Below are 17,106 nucleotides of genomic sequence, written 5' to 3' on the forward strand. Positions count from 1 at the left end.
TCTGAGTTAGACAATTTCACAACCCTCCTTGTTACCTGCTTCCAGTCTGCCCAACTGTCCCCATCCACTCACATTCATTATTCACTCTGCTACAGACATTCTAAAGTATATAAATCTGCTTGCTACTCCCCTACATAAAATTACTTAATCACATAGTGCCTACGGGGTCAATTCCAAACCTCTAATCATGGTACACAGGCCCTCCCACGTCTCTTCCCTATCCTTTCATACTCTACTTGTACATCAACCTTACCTAGCAACCATGCTAAACATTTCGCTTTCCTAGCTTGCTAACTTCTCGTTATGAACAACCTATCCTTGCTCCATCACCAAATCCACCTGTTAAACTTAGAGCATAAATTTTCACATAAAAAAAACAAATCTCTATGTTACATATTAGCTTCATTTTATTAAAAAACTGCTTCCCACTTCCCCTCCCTTAAGTAACTAAATTCCTTAATAGAAGGGAAAAGCACTGAGTTTGGTACATAAATGTTGCACCAGAAACAAAAGCCCAGCAACAGTACAATTTCAACAAATATACACATTTATTATGTGTCAGATGCTGAAGATCAGCAGGTGAATAAAATATGGGGCCAATCTTCAAAGGCATGTAATTCAGAAAAAGATAAATATTTAAACATATAATTAGCAACTGAGCTCGTAAGTGCCACTGTGAAGAAAACAACAAAGTGCTAAAAGAGCAGCGTATACAGCAATTAATGCACCAAAGGCGTTGGAATAGCACTGAAAACAAAACAAAAAGAGAAATGAAGCTCTGAGTTTATAGCCCTGAGTTAATGTCCGCCTAGTCTTCTAAAGAGAAAATGCCGTCATATGAAAATGCCCTAACATATGAAGTGACTGACCTCTCCCATCTCCCCTGAAGAGTAAATACCTGACTTCTGAGCAAGTAATTTATAAATTACCGTGAACTCAACTAGAAATAAGCTATGCAGTGCAGCTTTACAGCATCAAACATATTAATACCAATTAGTGTTGGGGTAGGAGCTGAAGGGTTAAAGGCTGAACTGGGATTCAATGTCCACAGAACCTAACCAAAGGTAAGAGTGACCAGCAACTCAGCCGTAAGCAGGGATCAGAAGAGAACAAAGCACGAGAAGAGCAGCTAATCCCCATGGATGCTCTAGAACCAGAGTAAGGTTTTACCAATACCTAGTAATTCCCCCTGTATCGCCTCAATTTCAAAATACTTCCAGTTATGGGCTGGGGATTTAGCTCAGTGGTTTGGTGGCCTGCCTTGCAAGCGCAAAGACCTGAGTTCAATCCCCAGTACCAAAAAACAAAAACAAAAAAACAAAAACCTCGTTACAAACATTCCAAAACCCAGTAGCAATGAAGTCTAGTCTTGATTTTTATGACAGTCTACACATATAAATAAATGTGTCCTTATTCAATGCAGTCCGATTAGGTCTCTTTGGAGTCCAAATAGCTTAATAAAAGTTGACATCTTGAAAGATCAGGGGATGGGACGCATTCTAAAGTTGAAATGCTGGCCTTTGTTTTTCATACGTCACACTTAGAACTATAAGACATAATTTGAATATAAATTCTTTTCTGGGGGAAGGAGGGACACTGAGGACTGACGCCAGGCAAGCACCACACTCTACCACTGAGTTACATCCCTAACCCTCTATTTCAATCTTGAGACAGGCTGTCACTAAGTTGTTCAGGTGGCCTTGAGATCCTACGGCCTCAGCTTCCTCAGAATGTGATTATAAATGTGTGTGTCTCCAACCCCCAGCTTAAATTTACTGTTATACTGTTCTAAGTAAGATTCTATCCAGACTCCAACCAATACTTTCTCGAGGAACGGTCAACATTTACCCAGTAATCTGTCCATCTATTTATAAAAATACTATTTAATTCCCTAGAATACTTGTGATATTTCCTCAGTAAATATAAGTTAAATGTTGTAAACAGAACACAAGGTGTGATGTGTTCATGTGCCAAATGCCCACAAAGAATGTATTTATTATGCATTGCAAATATACAAATAAATTAAATAGATAAAATCACACACAAAAAGAACATTAATAAGGCAGTGTATCTATAAACAAGGCATGAGAGGACAAAACAGTTGTCAATTGGCTATAGGACCCTCTCTAAACACATATGCATGGATAAATGAAAATGAAATGCATATTTTAAAAATATGACACATGATTAATTCTCAGTAGTCAATAACTACTTGAAGAATCTAAAATTAAAAAGAGGACACTTGCCTTGGAATTGCTTCAAGAGATGATGAAGATAATTAAAGAACTAGAATACAAACCCAGTAAAATAAAATTAAAATAATCTGCATGTTTTTCCTGATGACTCAAAGTCAAATTTTAATTATATAAATTATAGTTCTATTGTTCTAGTGAATTTTTCACCTCCTTTGTAAACTAAAAAGGCCTATGATGATCTAGAGTGTTAAATAGATTAGAAACATAACAAGAGATAAGAAAGGTCTAAGGATGTGGCTTAGTAGTCGACTACTTGCCTAGCACGCACAAGGCCCTGTGCCTTGCCTATATAGCCAAGAAGGAGGGGAAAGGAAGAGATGGGAGGGAAGGGGAGGAGAAAAATGAGGTAAATCACAATATATTCCATAAGTCATTATCTTGGTAACTGTTCCATCTGTACCTGAAAAGTATGTAGTTTTTGGTGTTGTGTATTTGTGTCAGAGTCAACTTAAATACTCAAGTACCCAAGTCTTACAGATTTTTTCTTATTCTATCAAGTAATGAAAAAATTTAGAAAAATCTCTAATTGTGACTGAGTTTATTTGTCCTTTGTTCTATCAGTTTTAGAAATAATTATTTTGAAGCAATTATTAGAGGTATAAAATATAGAACTGTTGGTATCAATGTTGTACTGAATATTTCCAAATCAGCTGAGCTTCCCCCTTTATAAATAACACTGTTGTGTTTATAATATAAAAACATGCCCTACTGGTGTTCCTATCATATCCTAAATTATATAGCCATAGTCTAAGGAAATGGGGTAATACTATGAAAGTCAAAAAAACTAATATTTTTTTTTCAAATCAAACACACTAGTATTTTTTAAAGTTTGGGAGTGGTTCAAGAGAAGCAGAACTGTAAGGACAAATATCTCTAATAGGTTTGCAGTTCCTGGAGTTGGTTCCCTAATTTGATGAGACCTAAAGTTGTCATGTTCTTTCCCAATAATGAAGAGAGTACTGATAGTCCATGATGTGAACTGTTTAAAATACTATGTAACATAGATTCATTTGATTATCCTAATTTACCACTGTGAGATGTGAGGAATTTAGTATCTTGCTATATAGACAATACTTTTGAACATTTTTTAGAAGAATAAGAAATATGCTGGATGGCTGCGCATAGCATCTCTGGACAAGAAAGGAAACTGATGAACTAAACATTTAAACTCCCGGATCTAGACACACATAAGCAACTAAAGGCTTCATTGTCCTGAAGGAAAATCTCTCCTTTAGCCATAAGGGTTGAAGTTGCCAAACACTAAACACGAGCCCTCATAATGTGACTGGCTGAATTACAGCACAAGTTTAACACCAGCCTCAAAGAGTATCTGCAGTCAAAGAGGGCACCAATGAGAAAATAATGGGATCCCTTATGTTGGGATGGAGGTGTCCCTGGTGAGGCTGGGGACACTGAACTCCCACATTCTGATGAGATTACTTCTCTATAGGAAGAGGTCACCTTACCCAGTGGCAGAGGCATCCCCATCTCCACTCCTGTGGCCTTGGCTTTCCCAACTCCGTATGAGGAAAACAATACTGGGTTGCCTACAAAAGCAGCAATGACTTTCCCTGATGAAGGTACCAAGACAACAATACTGATACTTCCTCAGGACTCAGTCTCACCACCCACTTGTGCCTCCAGATCAATTACCAGTCTCAAATGCCAGAAAGCTCCTAAAGGTGAAGTACAGTGTGATCCAGAGGGAGATAGACTACACTCCAAAATAACATGGAATTTCTAATTCTTACCAGCAGAGGAATAGGTATGTGGATGGATTTTAAGGGTATAGGATAATGGTGGAAGAAACAAACCTAAATCAGGCTGAATTTCTTGATATGGGCCCACCAACTGTAGACTATGGATTAAATGTTATAGCTTGTACAGTGATTTTTAAAATGTGCTAATACTTATTTGGTTAGTTGGCTGAAATATAGATCAAAAGATGGCCCACTATGAATGAACTGGAGATGCCTGACATTCCTTGGTTTACTGTTAATGAGGTTATGCAAAGGCTCAGGGAAATGCAAATATGTTAGAATGGATCTGCCAAGTAAAACCTATTCTATACTGGGATGGTCCACAAAATACTCTTTACTAATATCTTAAGAAAAAGATTTGTAAGAGGAGCACCAGCATCCTTGAAGAGCTCTGACATTACTCTTCCCAGACCTTATAGTGAGGTCCAAGTCACTCAAATGGGAAAATCAAATGCAGTAGTTATAACTGGATCCCAGAATGGCAGCAGTCACGTGGTCAAGGGGAATCTTCAAGTAGGAAGAACTCCGGACAGGGCACCTACATGTTTGTTTGTTTCTTTGCTTTTGCTTGGCAGAAAAAGCGGCCAGATGTAAAACTACATACTGATTCACAGGCTGAAGTCAGTGCTCTGGCTGGCTGGTCAGAGACTTAGAAGGAACATGACTGGAAATCTGTGACAAAGACATTTTGGGAATAGGTACACTGACAGACTTCTCCATATGGGAAAAGGATGTGAAGGTATTTATGTCCCGTGTAACTGCTCACCAAAAGATGACTTCAGCAAAAGAGAATTTTTATCATCAAATGGACAGGATGACATGTTCTGTGAATAGCAACTTCTTTCCTCAGCTACCTCTGACATCACTGCTCAATAAGCTCGTGAACAAAGTGGCTATGGTAGCGGGGATGTTGGCTATGTATGGGCTCAGCAACATGGACTTCCACTCATCAAAGCTGACCTTTAAAGTCACTGCTGAGAACAAAACTGAGTCCCAAGTATGACACCATTCCCCAGGATGATCAGCCTGTGTCCTTGGCAGGCTGATTATATTGGACTATTTCCATCATGGAAGGGGCAGCGCTCTGTCCTTAATGGGACAGACACTTACACACAACAGTCCTTACATGGTGCCTTCCCTCACATAATGCTTCTCCCCAAACTATCACCTGTAGATTTACAAAATGCCTCATCCACCACCATGGTGGTCTATACAACACTGCTTCTAACCAAGGAATAATGCACTTCATGGCCAAAGAAGTACAACAATGGCTCATGCTGGTGGAATTCAACGGTCTTAACATGTTTCCCCCACCAGTACCCAGATTGATAGAATGGTGGAATAGTCATTTGAAGATGCTGCTATAGCACCATCTAGGTGGCAATACCTTGCAGGGCCATGGTAAGATTCTCTAAAAAGCTGTCTACATTCTGAATCAGTGTCCAATATATAATACTGTTTTTCCCATAGCCAGGATTCACAGCAATCAAGGGATGAAAATGAGAATAATCACTAATTATTCTATCATTAATCACTAATCACACTAATCACTGCTACCCGTAGCAAAATGTTTATGTCCTGTTCCTGTGACCTTGTTCTATACTAGCACAGAAGTCTTAGTTCCGGAGCAGGGGGAAGCCTACACCAGAAGGCAGAACAATAGTTCCACTGAATGGGAACCCCCCCTGGTCATTTTGAACTCCTATTACCTCTGAATCAGCAGCTAAAAACGGATTACAGTGTTGGCAAGGGTGATTGATCCAGACTATGAAAGGGAAATTGCACAACTATTCCACAATGAAGGTAATCAAGAATGTGTTTGTAATGCAGGAGATCCTTTAGGGCATCTCCTAGAATCACCAAGCTGTGTCAATGGGAAATTACAACGACCCAACCCAGGAAGGATGGCAAATGGCCCAGAACCTTCAAGAATGTATGTATGAGTCATCCTACCAGGTTAAGAACTAAGAACTGTCAGGTGCTTGCTGAACGCCAAAAGAATCAAATCTATTAAAAGCTTAAAAAAAAAAAAAAAAGACAATGGGAATTGAACCTAGGGTCTCACACATACTAAGCAGGTGCTCGCTCCACAGAGGTATACACCTCCTCAGGGTCCAGGAACATTTTAATGGATGCCAAAAAGCATGAGAATCCCAAAACAATTTAGAATTTTAAAAAAATAGGAAATTAGAAGAGAAGGGTTTCCCTTATCATGAAAACATTTACGAAAGCCTATATATAGCAAACAATATACCCCACAAATAAGTTTAAAAATAATCTCCCTGAGAACCAAACCAGAACACCTACACTTTCACTCCTATTCATCTGCATTCATATATTTTAGAAATTATTTTGAAACACTAAATTGAAAATTATTCGATTAAATGTTACATACTGACTTTTTCTAATTCCTCTGCAAATAAAATAATATACAATCTGAAAAATACAATCTACATCAGGGTTTTGTTTTTAAAGCCATCAATTACAGAATTTAACAAACTTGAATTTTAGTTGGGTCTTTGTCATTAAAATTATTGTGACTTAACAAGCCAATTCATGAAGATGGGTCTTGCTTTTCTCTCCCTTTATAAAATGGGAGGAAAATAACTAGGTAATCTCTGGCATCCTTTCGACTACTGGCATCTGTTGTCCAGGGCTACAATTGCAAAGTCCAAATCTAGACTATAACAGCAAATTAACTCAGAATTGCCACTAGATGGTGTCCTGCTCCAGAATACTACACATTCCACTAACAGTAATTCACAAAGCAAAAGTGTTATTTCTAGCAGTTGACTGATGCCTCTGTACTTCAGCAAAGGGATTACAGGACTCTGATCAATTTTCCAACTCTTTCAGAACTAGCAACAGTGTAGCACCTGAATTCAAGTTAGCTGAGTGAAAAGCTGAAGGAAGAAAGCGGATTTATGGAAATCTGATAGAAACCTATCTTTTTAAATGTATCCTGAACACAGAGGAGGGAAGATAGACAATATAGAAAATCTGAATAATTGAGAAGATTCCTGGATAGAAAATCATTGTAACATAAGAAATTAAAGTTAATGGTAACACATAATATAATATTAAATGGCATTTAAAGTCATTTCAGGAACATTTAAGTCACCCAGACTAATTACCTTTCACAGTCCTTCTGATAAAGAAATAAATCTTGAAAATCAGAATACATCTTATATGATTATGGCATATAGTCTTTAAAATGTTGTATTTTGTAACTTGATTAAAAGTTAAACAGAATTTATGTAACAACTTTGTCGATTTCGACTTTTTCAAATAAAATGTTAGTAAGATACAAGTTGAGAATATTTATGGAACAAGACACTAAAATAATAAGAAAACAATTTCTACCAAAAAAACTTTGGTATAAAAAAATCAAGACATTGTCTAACAGCTTAGAGAGGTTTATGTATATAGATGAAACTACCATGACAAGTGCGTTTCATGAAGTAATTTCCTGTATTATACTGAGAATAATTAAATATTATTAAAATAGGCTTTCAGCACCATTAAAAAAAAAGCTTTAAAAGGTCAGGGACTAATGTGCTTATGACCAATAATAGCTGCTGATTTAAGACCAAAAGCTATGGTGCTTCCTAAAAGTTTTTAAATCTTGTGGGGAAGAAGGAGGATTCATACATCATGAAAGTATGAACCTGTGATGCAAACAATTCTCAAGATTTTTACAAATCACATTTGTGACCTATGTATTGTAATTTTGTTTAAAAATTTTTAGCTCAGCATTGTAAAAGAGTTTTTAAAATCAAGAACTAATGTTAAGATCCTGAACTTACATTCTTTTGGGAGGTTTTCACATTTTATGCATGGGGCCATGCATTACTCTAGGTCTATTATTAATATTATTCTTTACTTCCTACCAATTTGACTAGATTACTATGACAGTTCTTTACCTGATCATACTCCAGGGCTCCTGGGTAAAGCGGCCATCCAAGGAATAATTCTGCAATCACACATCCCAATGACCACATGTCTATGGCTTCACAAAATGGCAGCCCCAGTATAATTTCAGGAGCTCTGAAATTAAATAAACAAAAAATCAGGGTGGGTTTCATTTTTAAATTAACTACTTTAACTTGACATTCTAAAACAGGTTATTAAAAAAACAGAAGAATCATCTTGTAGAATAACCTCTCTTTCAAAAGTCTTTGAAACTTAATCATAATCCTGAATTAAGATAAAAAGGAACACCATGAGTATAACATCACTATCATGCAGTCTCTTCACTGGAATTCTTTTTGAGATTTCATTAACATAGCACTAAAAATAAGTGAAAAACACAGATCTTTTTCAGTAGAATGAAAACTGGCAAACTATTAGACACATGCACTATAACATCAACAAAACTGAAAACCAGACAGTGAAGAGATAAGACCAAAGGCAAACAAAAACCCCAAAGGTGAAAAGTGGATCTAGACCTAAATATTACTTCAGAACACACTGGTCGTAAATATTCGTATAACTGAGACCATTAGGCAGGAAAATACAGGATACAGTAAAACAATTAAAAGCAATTTTAGTATTTAAAGGGCTTTGGTTATTTGGAAAGTGTACCCCATTACATGTATGAGTACCAGACAAATCATGTTACTACTTAACATGGTTTTCGAGGGAGAAGACTCAAGTTCTGAGAGAACCTCCACATACAGCTGTGTAAATGCACAGGAAATCATAGTTATCCTAGATCTGTGTGTGCATGTGGGTATTTTCTTAATTTTATTATCTTTTTCTATAGTGTTTCTGTTTGTTTTGTTTCTTTTTTGTGATACCAGAGATCGAACTCAGGACCTTACGCGTGTGAAGCAAGCAGCAGAACCACTAAGCTAAATCCCTGGGCCTTATTATCTTCTTCAATTAATGAAGTTTATTGGTTCATTTTAGGTATACATAATGATCATATTCATTGTTGGGAATTTGTACTTGTACGCGATATATCTTGATTTTTATTTTTTCGCATTTCCCTCCCCTCCCTTCAACTCCTCTTCCCCTCATTTACAAAAGCTTTGTTTCCATTTTTCCTTCTTTTCTCATTTTTTCCTTTCTTTCCTTCCTTTCACCCCCCTCCCCAGTTCCCCTACCCATTTGAACATTTTCTTCCTATTTCACAATATCTATTACACATTTTGGTCCTCATTTATGCTCTCATACCAGAGACACAATGCAGTACTTACACTTGTGTGTCTGATTTATTTCACTTAAGAGTATGGTCTGAAGGGGCATTCATATTTAGCTAGAAATGTCTGAAGTTTATCTTTCTCTATGGCTAAGTAGTACTATATTGTATTAACACACACACACACACACACACACACACACACACACACACACACACACACACATCTTCTTTACCCTTTCATTGGTTGATGGGGGCATTTGAGCTGTTTGCAAGATTTAGCTATTACAAACTACCACTATAAACATGGGTATACATGTATTGCTGCAGTATGCTGCTTTTAATTCTTTCAGGAAGATACCAAGAAGGAGAATAGGAGAATGAAACCTTTGTTTCAGTGTTGTGAGAAATCTGCACACTGATTTTCACAGTGGCTGCACCAGTCTACACTCCCACCAACAGTGTAGAAGGGTTCCTTTTTCCTCACAGCCCCTACAGCATTTGTTATGGGTTGATTTCTTGGTAGCAGCCATTCTTTCTGGAATGAGATGGAATCTCAGAGTTGTTTTGATTTGCATCTCAGGAATGACCAGTGATGCTGAACATCTTTTCATAGGTTTATTTGCTGTTTCAAATTCTTCCTCTGAAAACTGTCTATTTTCGTATGCTCATTATTGGATTGGATCTTTAAATTTAGGGGGTCTGACTTTTTTTTTTTTTTTTTTTTAGTTCCTTACATATTCTAGATCTTTGTCTGAGGAACAGCTGGTGAAAAAATTTTCCCTCACTGGTGTCAGTTATCTCTTCACTCTGTTGGTGGTTTCTCTTGCTGTGCAAAAGCTTTTCAATAAGATGAGATCCCAGCTTGTTGATTCTTTTTGATAGTTCCTGTGCAGCTGGGGTTTTGTTCATAACGTCTTTGCCTATACCAATGTCTTCAAGAGTTCTACCCTGTCTCTCCTCCAGCAGATTTACTGTTTCTGTTTTAATGTTTAGACACTTGATCCATTTTTTATTTCAGTTTAGTTCACGGAAAGATATGGGTCTAATTTTAATCTTCAGCAAGTGGAAAGCCAGTTTTTCCAGCACCATTTATTAAGAGGATTTCTTTCTTCCAGTGAAAGATTTTAGCTCCTTTGTCAGAAAAAAGGGGCTGAGTGTGGTTGGAGTTGTTTTTGCACCTTCTAATGTGTTCCATTGATCTTTCGGTCTGCTTTTTTGCCAGTACTATGCTGTTTTTTATCATAGTGTCTTTATAGTATAATTTCAACTCAGAGATTGTGATGCTCCCTACACCTTGCCCTTGTTGCCTAGAACTGCCTTTGTTATTCTAAGTGTATTCTGGTTCCAAGTAAATTTTAGCATTGTTTTCTCTAATTCTGTGAAATATGCTGTTGAATTTTGATTGCGTTTGCATTAAATGTGCATAACAGTTTTCTAAGTGTGGCCATTTTCACTATATTGGTTTTTCCTACCCAAGAACAAGGGATATCTTTCCATTTTCTGATATCCTCTTCAATTTCTTTTTTCAGAGTACTGTAGTTTTCAATGTAGAGGTCTTTTACTTCCTTCATTAGATTGATTCCTAGGTATTTCATTTTTGGATGCTATTATGAAAGGTGTTGTTCCCTAATTTCTCTCTCAGCAGATTTGTTATTCATGTAGTGTTCTTAATTTTAAAAGGCTTGATATTACAGAAAAGTTGCAAGAACAGTGAATAATTTGCCATATTACTGTATGCTTCATCCCTCCCTCAAACAAGTGTACTCTCCTACACAACCACAATACAATCATAAATGTCAGGAAATGAATGAATGCTGATACATCTCTAACATCGAAGCTTCAGATTCCATTCAAGTTTGGTAATTATACAAATAATGTCCTTTTTGGCAAGAGTATTCAACTACTCAGAATTACATTGCATTAATTGTCACATCACTTTGACTCTTTTTTTGCCATATGGGATAGTTCCTTAGTCTTTCCTTGACTCCCATCACCTTGGAAGAAAATATTATGAACCTGTTACTTGTAGAAATGTCCCTGAGTGTGGGGAAAAGACTGTAAGAAAGTCTGATACCCACAGAAAAATAAAAGCTAAGAACCAGGTAGAACCTTCACACCAATGCAGTTACGTGGAGGTAAGAACTTTTAATTTTTTCAATGCTATAATCCCAGCCCCTAGAACAATAGTTGGCACATAGTAGCTACTCATTTGTCCAATGAATTGACTGCAAAAGTTATTAACATACATTTGCTGATTCAGGAAACCTAAGAAAATTTTTGCTCAATCAAATGTATGCACTTAACAGATATCAAAATGGAATCATATATGCTAGTCACTCTGCATATAGGACAACTGAAGTATTTTATGACTGCAAAGCAAATGTAAATACCATTCACTGAGCTTTAACCATGGATCAGGCAGCATGGAAATAACTTTCAATGCGTTATCTCATTTTAAAAAAATATTCCAAAAAACAGATCACTGCATTGTTCCTCTGACCTAAGATAAAAAATTCAGGTAAACAAAATGTTCCATGTATAACAAGAGCCCCCAGGTTAAACATAGCCAACCCACAGAATCACGAGAAACAATAAATCATTACTTTTAAAGCAACTAAGTCTTGAAGCTGTTTGTTGCATAGCAACGGGTAACAAATGCTACCAGAAAGTAATGGAACAGAGACTTAACTGGTTCCTAATCCTTTCTCTATGCCAGGCAACCTCAAATTATCCAACTGTTAAGACTCAGAAAAACCAGGAAGTCAAACAAAACAGCTAGAAATTGATCCTCAAGTCATTTTTAGCAATTCAACTAAATTTGCTCTCATTTTGCTTTTACAGAACAGGAAAATACTAACTTCTGTTTCTAATAGTTCTATACCATGAATAACCATGTTACATGTCTTTTACGATTAATTGGTCCTCAGCATTCTAGACAATCACAAGTATAGACAGGAGGAAAGAGAGCTAAGTGAGAAAAAGAGAATTTTTGTGCCAATTTAAACTAATTTTTCTATATAAATCCTTGTAAAAGTATACGATAAAATAATAACATCAAGCACTAACAACGCTACTGAGGTAGATTAGGTTACAAGGCAAATCAGACAACCACACTGTCAGAATGTGTCAAACGTCAAAAAAAAAGCCTAGCAGGTTGAGAGATATATTTCCTAAAAAGAGAAGGCATGCACTTTCCTCAGTTACAAGTGGGCACAACCAATCAGAAGACACTGTTCTAATCCTTCATTTACATCGGGCAGAAAGGCAAGCAAGTTTTTTAATACAACAATTTAAATCTAACTTGAGGTCAAGTGAGTTTTTGCTTGGACAACTGTCCCAATGCCTTAGAATTAAAAGACAAGACAAATTTTGGATACTAAAGGCCCCTTTCCCCTACCCTTGGGGTAGGGGAGTCTGAACCTTTTCACCAATCTGCTCTTGACCTATAGAGCATACCTCTTTTCCACCCCCAATAAATGTACAAGTTGCTGCCTTCCAAATGTTCTGCTGAGGACACCCAGAATCTGGAAAGAAGCCCCCAGGGACTCACCATCTGGTAGCACAACGATCCAGGTGATGTTTGAAGAGTTTTATAAATGTTAGCTCATGTGATATTCATATAAACCCTTCTAACTCATTTGTCCAATGAATTGACTGCAAAAGTTATTAACATACACTTGCTGATTCAAGATGAAGAAACAGACACAAGGGTAATTTACCTAAAGTTCCGCAGAAATAAGAACTGCAGGTGAGACTCAAACATAGGTTGTATGCTCTTGGAATCCATACTGTTAACTAGTACACATTGAAACAAATAATTCCTAAGATTACTTAAACTATTGGACTTTTATCTTATTGTAAGTTCTACCATTCAGATACTATACTTACTATGGATGTGTTCTTCTTTACAAACTTATCACCTTTGCTTTTAAAAGTTAACCAGAAAGACTGAAATATTGTATAAATATACTTATGTTCAGAAAACACTGGCTGACATTTTACAAATCTCTTTTCATGGTCTTTAAGCATTTACTCATCTTGTAATTGTTGTTTGTTTTTCGAGACAGGGTCTCCCTAGGTAGTTCAGGCTCACCTTGAACTCTGTAGCGTAGGCTAGCCTTAAATCTGTAGGGCTCCTCCTGCCTCAGTTTCCCGAGGGCTGGGATTACAGGCATGTGCTACCACAACCAGCTGCATTTACTCATCTTAACTATAAAAAAAACTTTCACTTTAAATATGTGGACATTCTCTGAATTCCTTGGTCAAAATAAGGCTTTAACTGTGACACTGCATTGCTAAACTAATCATAGCAGCCTTTTATAGAAGCAAATAGGAAACGAGCTCAACAGCAGATGTGACATCCACTAGCAATAGGGGTAATTACTCCTAAATACCAATTCAACATTAATAAATTCTTATGCTAATTCCCTGTACTAACAAACAACAGACAGTGAAGACCTCGAGTGGTTATAAAATGTATGGCTAAAATGTGTGTTTTTCAAGCACAGCAAATCAAGGGTTGTACAGAAGCCCAAAGGGGTTTTGGAGTTTCAGGGTTTTATTTTTTAGCAATTACTAATGAGTAATCAACCTGGCAAAGAAGAAGAAAAGATACACATTTTCACAGTATGTGGTTCATTCTAAACAAGCATCTCCTGCTATATAAGAATGACTAATGTTTAAAATTGTCAGTTACCTAGATTTTATAAGAATTTATCTTTCCTATTATTATAATCTAACTACATGTTAGGTGAATAATTTTATTTACATTTATTATAAGAAACAATTTACTAGTAAGTGTATCAGAAATGGGAATATTTTGCTTTAAAAGTGAAAAAACACTGAAAGTGTCCCAGAGTAACATACCATAAAAGACACTTATTTAAGCACAATGGGGGATCTTATACTACAAACCTCCCAGAATCCATGCAAATCACAATATAACTGAAACTTTAGAAATATAAAAAGTATTTGTACAGTTGAAGCTTTGACTGCTAATACACCAGTCGTGAGTTTATTTCTGGATTAACCAGCACTTTTTGATATCCTGCACATAGGATGGTCCATCTTTAAAACAACCAATACAATCTCAAACTCTCTGAAAAGTGAATAGATTTCAAAAGAGATGATAAACTACTTCTACATTTTTGTTAAATTTGTCTCTTCTTTATATATCTTAGTTTCTATTGTATTAAATATAGAAAAATTAATGCCTGATTATCACAGCTTAGATAGATACATGCACTATATTTTTCATGGCATAATTTGTATTGAATCTGCAGTTTAACAGCCCTTACAAATATGAACTATTTGAAAAAAAGAAAATATGATTATCTCTACAGGTGACTGGAAGTACAGAATCCAGTATTTCTTAGATTTATTTCACTATAAGATATATTTAAAATTATATCATCAATAAAAGACTAACATTTTGTTTTGTTTTGTTTTGTTTTAATGGAATGTTCTGAATGTCTATAGTTTTGTTCAGATGACTGCAGAACCTGGAAAAGCTGTTGCTGCTATCAATGCATAACATACTGCTATTATTAGTCTTTTTATATAAATACACACACACACATATATAAATTGAATTTTGGGAAACTTTAATGGTGCTGTCAACTTTGGAAAAAGACCATTTGCATCTTCAGAATTAAGGATTATTTTAATGTTACATCATTGCCTTTTCTCTTTTACTTTCCTTTTTAGTTTTATTTTAGGATTCCCTATTTTTAATATTCATACAGAGATTTCTTTAACTTAAGTACCGAATAGTTTCTCTGGTGTGAAAAACTATAATAGTACACAGGATCCTAATGAGATAATTAATAATGTGAAATAGGAAGTAAAGGGCTAAAGGTGTAGGTAAAGTGGGAAGGGTGGGGGAAAGGTAATGAGGGAGAGGAAAAAATATGAGAAACTGAAAAAATGGAAATAAAGTGATTGTAAATGGGGAGGGGAGGAGGGGGTGAAGGGAGGGCAGGGACAAGGGGAAAAAAATGAGAATCAAGACCTATTATGTAAAGGTACAGGATCCCAATAATGAATGTAACTGTATTGTATACCTAGATTGTACCAATAAACTCAATAAAAAGAAAAAAAAAATTGTATTCTTGCCGGGTGTGGTGGCTCAAGCCTGTAATCCCAACACGTGGGAGGCCTAGGCAAGACGATTATTGTGAGTTGAGACCAGCTTGGGACAAGACCTATTATGTAAAGGTACAGAATCCCAATGATGAATGTAACTGTACTATATACCTAGATTGTACCAATAAACTCAATAAAAAGAAAAAAATAATAAAAGACCAACAGAACCTCCTCATCTATAAGGTAGGTCCAGATTAAATCAGGCAACAAAAATAATTCAACTACAATAAATGACTTCATTTTCTCATTACAATAATTATTGACAATATCAAAAAATGTTGACCAAATTCCTATTCAGCATCAGATTCTATGTCAACTGTTCTTTACTAGACTGAGGGTATTGCTTAGTGGCACAGCATTTAACTAGCAGGTATAAGGCCCCGGGTTTAGTCCCAAGCAACACACCACAGATTGTTTATACTGACTGTCTCATTTAATTCTAACAAAACTCCTTAGATATGGAGACATCATCCCATTTTGTTTGTTTATTTATTTATTTATTTATTTTGGTTTTTTGAGACAGGGGCTCACTATGCAATTGCGACTGACCTGGAACTCACTATGTAGCCCAGGCTGGTGTTGAACTCACAGCGATCCTCCTGCCTCAGCTAATGGAACTCACTATGTAGCCCAGGCTGGTGTTGAACTCACAGCGATCCTCCTGCCTCAGCTTCCCGAGTGCTGGAATTAACAGGAGTGCGCCACCACGCCCGGCCCATCATCCCATTTTAAAGTAAAGAAACTGAGGCTTAGAATTAGCTTTCTTAATTGGTGAGTGTTGTGGGACCATTTACTGTATAAACAAACATATGCACACAGAATACATTAAAAGTCCGAGCTTATCACCATGTATATAAATCATTTTTATTTTAAGAACTATTACATGCATCACTGTATAATATGCATTAAGACTACACATCTAATCCTTAATAAGCTTAGGAAAGATATGCTTATCTATTGATTTATCAAGTGATTTCTTATATAAACTCACTGAACTATGGAGCATACCACTTCTTAAAAGAAAATTTTACTTAACAGCTAAATAAATATATTAGTATTTTTTTCCTTTTAATTGTTTTATGTTGACACAACTTCAAACTTTTAGAAAAGTTGCAAAAATAATACAAAATATTTAGATAATACGTTGAACCAGATTCTCAAATGTTAACAGATTGTTATTTGTGTCATCCTCTTTTATAGAGATATAATTTTCCTGAATTATTTTAGATTTAAATGGCAGGCAATAAACCCCTTCATCTATGTCATTGCTGTGTGTATCCTAAACACAAGGAGTCTTGCAGTTACAAAATATTTGTTGAAATCAGGAAATTAACAGTATTTGAATTCTACTATTCAAATTTTGCCAAATGTCTCTATAATGTTTTCCTTTATAGAAAAAAAATTTAATCTCAACCTTGTAGCTCTTTTATTTGGCTTATTTAGAATACTCAATACTTTTGTTGTTTTTTTGGTTCTTCTGGTTTTTTGACACAGGGTCTATAGTTCAGGTTGGCTTTGAACTAAGTAGCCCAGGCTGGCCTGAAACTGATGGCAATAATCCTCCTCCCTCAACCTCCATTTTGCTGGGATTACAGCTATATACCACCATACCCAGCTCAATATTTTTTATTTTATTAGTACATATTGGTAGTACATAATGTTTCCATTCCTTGTTGGGAGTAGGTACATCTACATAATACATCTAATCCTTTTTTCATACCTTTTCCCTCCCTTCCATCCCCCATCCATCTACCATTTGATCCCTTTCCTTTTTTTTTTTTTTTTTTTTTTTTTTTTTAAA

General features: G+C 36.0%; 1 protein-coding gene across 4 annotated transcripts in view; it reads right to left on the reverse strand.

The window, feature by feature from the left end:
* The window catches only part of Hipk3 (homeodomain interacting protein kinase 3), an 89,071-nt gene that overhangs the window by 19,235 nt on the left and 52,730 nt on the right, over positions 1–17,106 (reverse strand). For all 4 annotated transcript variants that reach the window (XM_010612638.3, XM_010612639.3, XM_010612640.3 and 1 more), the window contains exon 3: positions 7,939–8,062. In XM_010612638.3, the coding sequence (XP_010610940.1) occupies positions 7,939–8,062 (124 nt within the window). The remainder of the gene's footprint in view (positions 1–7,938; positions 8,063–17,106) is intronic.

Source organism: Fukomys damarensis, unplaced genomic scaffold (genome assembly GCF_012274545.1).
Source record: "Fukomys damarensis isolate Sample0158 unplaced genomic scaffold, DMR_v1.0_HiC HiC_scaffold_27, whole genome shotgun sequence".
NCBI classification, from domain to species: Eukaryota; Metazoa; Chordata; class Mammalia; order Rodentia; family Bathyergidae; genus Fukomys; species Fukomys damarensis.